At 51.1% G+C, this 7,500-nt stretch overlaps 1 protein-coding gene across 1 annotated transcript in view; it reads left to right on the top strand.

Moving 5' to 3' along the window:
- slc12a2 (solute carrier family 12 member 2) overlaps window positions 1-7,500 on the top strand; it is a 56,255-nt gene that overhangs the window by 16,141 nt on the left and 32,614 nt on the right. Inside the window, 3 exon segments of the mRNA XM_083670069.1 lie at window positions 5,712-5,831; window positions 7,402-7,425; window positions 7,427-7,478. Coding sequence (XP_083526195.1) covers window positions 5,712-5,831; window positions 7,402-7,425; window positions 7,427-7,478 — 196 coding nt within the window.

Here is a 7,500-nt window from a genome sequence, read left to right as displayed (position 1 = left end):
GAACAGGCATCTGGTCCGACCGGTTCAACTCTGTGCAGCTCAGTGAACCTCAGAGGAAAACGTATGTTTGAACTGAGTCATTTCACCCCGAGCGCGTTCAGGTTTGACTTCAGATAACCCTCTGGTGAATGGGTTAGGTTAGGCCTCGTCTCGAGCAGTAAGTTACTCCTATCACTATAACAACAGTAATTACATGAGCAGTTTGTGTTATTACACGATTATTACACAGGAATAGGACTGTTCCTTATTCCACTTGGGTAGTAACATGAGGCGGAGGTGGTCAGATGTCAGCCTATGAGGCCTGTAGTCTCTGGTCACCTGTCATACACACATCTGTCATACATACACACATACATCTGACATATACACACATACATCTGACATATACACACATACATCTGACATATACACACACATACATCTGTCATATACACACACACACACACACACACATCTGTCATATACACACACACAGGCCTGGGTCTAGTCTCTGTTTACAGAGATGGGGGTGGGGGAGGGGCTAGGGCGGGTGGGGGGGGGGTGGCAGGCCTGGGTCTAGTCTCTGGCCAGGGTGAGGTTGGTGTCGATCGGCCATCTTCCCCTCCAGCCAGCAGCAGACCGTAGCTCTGGTCCTGCTGTGGTCCTGCTATGGTCCTGCTGTGGTCCTGCTGTGGTCCTGCTCTGGTCCTGCTGTGGTTCTGCTGTGGTCCTGCTGTGGTCCTGTTGTGGTCCTGCTCTGGTCCTGCTCTGGTCCTGCTCTGGTCCTGCTGTGGTTCTGCTGTGGTCCTGCTGTGGTCCTGTTGTGGTCCTGCTGTGGTCCTGCTCTGGTCCTGCTGTTGGGCTCCCTGAAGTCACGCAGGTCAGCTGACCATGATTACAGGGTTACATAACAACATTAATTGCATGACTGGACGATTTAGTCGTTTCTAAAACAGACTGCGTGTGTCCCTCCGCGCTGACCAGCTGTTCGCCAGCGATGCCAGAGCAGCAGCTTACACTGACCTTCCATGACTCAGTAGCATGATGCTAACGACGACGCAACTCAGTAGCATGATGCTAACGACGACGCAACTCAGTAGCATGATGCTAACGCCTGCTACATGCTAGCCGGCCCGCTACCACTTTGGTTTCCAAGCAACATTAGCATTGTAGCAATAATAGCACATTGTGGTTTTATGAGTTTAATGATGGAAAGGAATCTGTTTCTCTGCATAGGCCTCAACGAGGAGGCCCCTCCCACCAGGCCACCTCGGGGAGCGTTTGACCAGTTTAAGAGATCTGCTCTGTATCTCCGTAAATACTGAAGTCTGGGATGGAGGGGGAGAGAGGGACAGGGGAGGGAGGGAGGGGAGTGTACAGAATGAGATTTAGATTTATTGCATTGGCCAGAGTGTGGGGGCCGTACCACTCTGCCAGGGAGATTAAAGAGTAATGAAGGTTTAATGTCCACATAAACACACTGATTCATTCAGTCACGTTGTCCCTCTGGTTGTAGAAATAGACCCGGGTCCACCAGACATGGACCAGCACCGAGACTCCCCTCCCAGGCCGACCCCAGGCTATCACTGGGCCTGTGTCCTAAAGGTCAACATTCTAGAGCACTGAGGGTGACTTTATTCACCAAAAATGCATCAATGATGATGCTTCATTTTGTAGCCAATCAGAGTGTTGTTGCTGGGTAAACACCACATCAAATACATGGCCCTCTAGGTGGAGAGTGTTCCGGAACTCTTTGGCTCTTGGTGAGTTGAGTGTGAGGCATGGGATGGGTAATTAGGACAGACTTAGCCTGTCATGTGACAGGCGAACCAGCTGTCGGAGCGAGACGTCTTCATTGGTTCATTTGAGGCATCGGCCAATCAGCTGGTGGATGTAGTAGTGAACACATGGGCAGAGACATGTCAGGCAGTTGTTCTTTGTTCATTAGCTGTGATGTTAGCAACAGATATTTTAGCTCCTTGGCTGTGAGTAGTGTGATCTGTCTCTCTCTCCCTCCCTCCCTTCCCTCTCTCTCTCTCCCTCCCTCCCTCCCTCTCTCCAGTTGCTACCGTGCTACAGTGATTATCTGGGAAAGGGCATGTGCTCTAAATGTGGAAAAGGAATTCTTTTGAATCACCCTCCTATAAAATGGAGGACATTTTTTTGGGACATGTTGGCAGACATAACCTAACCCTTTAGAACACTACAACCTTCTACACTACAACCTTCTACACTACAACCTTCTACACCACCACAACAACCTTCTACACCACCACAACAACCTTCTACACCACCACAACCTTCTACACCACCACAACAACCTTCTACACCACCACTACAACCTTCTACACCACCACAACCTTCTACACCACCACAACCTTCTACACCACCACAACAACCTTCTACACCACCACAACAACCTTCTACACCACCACCACAACCTTCTACACCACCACCACAACCTTCTACACCACCACAACAACCTTCTACACCACCACAACCTTCTACACCACCACTACAACCTTCTACACCACCACTACAACCTTCTACACCACCACAACCTTCTACACCACAACAACAACCTTCTACACCACCACTACAACCTTCTACACCACCACTACAACCTTCTACACCACCACAACCTTCTACACCACAACAACAACCTTCTACACCACCACTACAACCTTCTACACCACCACAACCTTCTACACCACCACAACAACCTTCTACACCACAACAACCTTCTACACCACCACTACAACCTTCTACACCACCACTACAACCTTCTACACCACCACCACAACCTTCTACACCACCACTACAACCTTCTACACCACCACCACAACCTTCTACACCACCACAACAACCTTCTACACCACCACCACAACCTTCTACACCACCACAACAACCTTCTACACCACCACAACAACTTTCTACACCACAACCTACAACCTTCTACACCACAACAACCTTCTACACCACAATCTACAACCTTCTACACCACAACCTTCTACACCACAACAACCTTCTACACCAGAACAACCTTCTACACCACCACAACCTTCTACACCACAACCTTCTACACCACCACAACCTTCTACACCACAATCTACAACCTTCTACACCACCACAACCTTCTACACCACAACCTTCTAAAGCACAACCTACAACCTTCTACACCACAACAACCTTCTACACCACCACAACCTTCTACACCACAACCTTCTAAAGCACATCCTACAACCTTCTACACCACAACAACCTTCTACACCACAACCTTCTACACCTCAACCTTCTACACCACAACCTACAACCTTCTACACCTCAACCTTCTACACCACAACCTACAACCTTCTACACCACAACCTTCTACACCTACTAGAAGAACATGAAGAAGTCTATCAGAAGGCAGAACCAGATCCGTAGGCTGTATTGAGCTAGAAGACATTCTCAAGGTCCTATTGGCTCGAGGAAGGTGGTTTCTGACATGTTTCAACACATCAATGACATCATAACATCATTCCTAGATGACACTCCTAGATTATTTTAAAGCATTCCAACCCCCTGTGTAGTCCCCTCCTCCCCCCTCCCCCCTCCTCTCGAGGAGAGCTTCCATTGTTTGTGCCATGGTGACTAACAGAGAGGATGGAATGGAGACATTGACAGTTTCCTGACCTCCCCCTCCTTCCCCCTCCTCCCTCCTTCCCCCTCCTCCCTCCTTCCCTCTCTTCTCTCTCTTCTGTCCTGTGAGCTGAGGCCAGGCATGGAGGAGTGTCCTGTATGACAGTACTGTACGTGTGTGTGTGTGTGTGTGTGTGTGTGTGTCAGTGTCAGCTAGCCCTGTACTCCCCGCCTTGCTTGTCCTCACCTGGTCCCACATGCCCCCCCCCCCCCCCCCCCCCGGCACGGCCCCCTACTGCCCCCCCGAGGGGTGTTGACAACCCCCCAAGCCTCTGACAATACCCTCCCTTTTTCATTTCCTTCTTTCTCCCACCCCTCCCTCCCTCCCCCCCCCCCCCCCCCTGCCAGTGCCAGACCCCAAGCTACGCTGCAGAGTCATTGTCACAACACAGGCAGGGAGCTCTCGCTGACAGATGGTCACACACACACACACACACACACACACACACACACACACACACACACACACACACACGTTGGGGTACATGCCAGAGGCAGCATGGTGTTGGTGGATAATTTATATCCTATTTATTAAACCTGTTATTACCAGAACCACTCCCTCAACACACACACACACACACACACACCAGCCCTCCTCTCCCTCAACACACTCTCCCGGCTGTAGCCCCCACCCCCCCACTGTACTGTGTGTACAGTGAAACCCTCCACCCCCCCCCCCCCGTCTTGTACTGTAACTGTGTGTGTGTGTGTGTGTGTGTGTGTGTACAGTAAAGCCCTGGAGGCAGGAACATGGTTCCCCACACTATCCTGAGATTCAGCAGATAACACTGTACACACACACACACACACACACACACACACACACACACACACACTCCAACGGCTGCTCAGTTGGAGAGGTGTGTGTCTGTGCTCAGTTGGAGGTGTGTGTGTGTGTGTGTGTGTGCTTGGATGGAGGTGTGTGTGTGTGTGTGTGTGTGTGTGTGTGTGTGTGCTTGGATGGAGGTGTGTGTGTGTGTGTGTGTGTGTGTGTGTGTGTGTGTGTGTGTGTCCGTCCTTGAGTGGGCAGAGCAGAATGCTGAGAGAAGGAGACCCCAGGGGAAGAAGAGGAGAGAGGGGAGGAGGGGGGGAGAGAGAGGAGGAGAGAGGGGAGGAGAGAGAGGAAGAGGAGAGGAGGGAGGGGGGAGGAGGGAGGGGGGGGGGAGGAGAGAGTGTTTATGGAAGAACAGTATAAAAGGTTGAGGAAATGAGGAAGTCTATGAAGCCTAGGGCTTGTTTAGCAGGTCCACAACGTGTGTGTGTGTGTGTGTGTGTGTGTATCAATAACTTTCTAACTTTAGATGATGAGTCAATGTCCTGTCCTGATGACTGAGCATGGAGGGCACATACCCCTGTACCAGCCTCACACACACACACACACACACACACACACATACACACACAGCAATGCTGTTGGTTTGTAACGATCACACAGTGGACGAGGCTGATCCATACAGCCCAAGGTCATCCATATTATTCACTGTCTCGCACACACACACACACACACACACACTCCGCCTCATGTAATCCCTCTCCAATGTACCTTAGCATTGCGAGGGAGGGAGGGAGATAGAGGGGGGCGGCGGGGGGGGGGTGTAGGGAAGGGGGGCATTGGTATTGTTATCAGGATGTTGTAAAGGCCTTTGAATACGTGTCTGGGATGGGGCTTCCCCTCTGATACGAGGACAGATAGAGGTGTGCGTGTGTGTGTGTATGTGTGTGTGTGTGTGTGTGTGTCTCAGTGCATTGTCTCTGCACAGGAGGGATGCTTCCTGTGTTTGACCTTCCCTGCCGATACAAGGACAGATGTGTGTGTGTGTGTGTGTGTGTGTGTGTGTGTGTGTGTGTGTGTGTGTGACTGCCACTAGCCCCTGGTCCGAGCATAGATGTGTTCTTCTGACTGTTGGACAGATGATTCACTTACTTTAAACAAATGTATTTGTTGTAAGTCTCTTTGGATAAAGGTGTCTGTTAAATGCCATAAATGGAAATGGAAATGTGTGTACAGTATCCTGACTCTATCGTGTGTGTGTGTGTGTGTGTGTGTCTAGGAGCCGTTTGAGGATGGCTTCGCCAACGGAGATGAGCTGACCCCGGCGGAGGAGGCAGCAGCCAAGGAGGCGTCGGAGCCCAAGGGGGCGGTGAAGTTCGGCTGGGTCAAAGGAGTCCTGGTGAGTGGTCCCCCTCCGCCGCCCGGGAGGGTCGTTCTCACGCCCAGTGGTCTCTGTCTGGTTTTAGGAGCTCACGTGTGATTGGTCAGAAGTTGTATCACTGCCGGTCGCTCGTCCGCTACGACTGGTTTTCCCTCATTTGACATCTCTCTTTTACAACCTTCTCTAGATGCATCTCCCTTCTCTCCCTCTCTCTCTCTGTCTCTCTCTGTCTCTCTCTCTGTCTCTCTCTCCCTCCCTCTCTCTCTCTGTCTCTCCCTCCCTCTCTCTGTCTCTCTCTCTCTCTATCTCTTCAGTGTTAGTCTATCGTTCTCTAGTGATGACCTTGTCAACCAGGCGGCGTCCTCCAGCTCTGGGTCTGAACATGATGTCCTCTGAAACACACACACACACACACACACACACACACACACACATTCAACCATCGTAAGGATCTTACATCTCATGTTTTTTTGCTGCCATCCCATTATTAGGCACAGAGACATTCCTACACACACACACACACACACACACACACACCAATCAGGCTGTAGTATAAGTTCACTCCAGGTGGTCTCTGACATCAAGGCAGTGTTTTCATTAAGCCTGAAGAATCTCAAATAGAATATTCATGAATATCACACTCCTAAAGCTGTCCCTGTCCTAAGACTAAAGCTGTCCCCGTCCTCAGACTAAAGCTGTCCCCGTCCTCAGACTAAAGCTGTCCCCGTCCTCAGACTAAAGCTGTCCCCGTCCTCAGACTAAAGCTAACCTCAGAAGACTCACCAACCTCGCTGAGAAGTGTGTGTGTGTGTGTGTGTGTGTGTGTGTGTGTGTGTGTGTGTGTGCGTGTCACACTGGGTCCAGACTTCTGGGTCTGTAGTGTGAAGGGTTCTGTTGATGAGTCGTGCCGGGCCTGGCCAGGTCAGCCGTGTTCCTGCGCCCTGCTGTGAGAACAGCAGCAGTCTGCTACCACAACCACAAGCAGTCAAACACACCGCCTTTAAACACACACTCTGTCATCTGCGGCGTGTGTGTGTGTGTGAGCGCTTGGCACACTCTGAGTGACTAAGTGGCAGTTCTCCACGCTTCTCCTCCACAGTTTACAAACAAGTGGACAAGGCAGCGTTTTTGACAGGAAAGTTACAGATTGTGGCTTTAAAATGGCTTCTCAGAGGAAGCTTGTTTTGAAGACATTGTTTGTGTCGGTTCTGACAGGGTTCTGACAGGGTTCTGACAGGGTTCTGACAGGGTTCTGGGTCTTCTCACAGGTCTGGTTCTGGTCTGGGGTGACGTGGAGGCCTTCCTTCCTGTCCGTCCTCACACACACTGTCCTCATTGGTTCTGATAGAAACAGGAAGTAGACTCTACCCTCTCCTCAGATCCCCAGACATCCCATTGGTCCCATCGCAACCAATGGGCGGGTCGGAGGACAGAGGAGACTGTACTTCCTGGTTCTGTCTCTCTTGTTGATCTTTGTCCCATTGGTGGTTGATGTTGAAGAGAAGGCGTGTCCTGATCCGAGGTCTGAAACCTGACCTTCATCTCCGCCACTCTGCCCCCCCGTCCGTCCATCCCCCCCTCCCTACAGGTCCGCTGCATGTTGAACATCTGGGGGTGTGATGCTGTTCATCCGCATGTCCTGGATCGTTGGACAGGCCGGCATCGGTAAGAACACACACACACTCAC

This window comes from Argentina silus (assembly GCF_951799395.1).
Source record: "Argentina silus genome assembly, chromosome: 5".
In the NCBI taxonomy this organism is placed as follows: Eukaryota; Metazoa; Chordata; class Actinopteri; order Argentiniformes; family Argentinidae; genus Argentina; species Argentina silus.
This window is presented reverse-complemented; position numbering and strand designations above follow the sequence as displayed.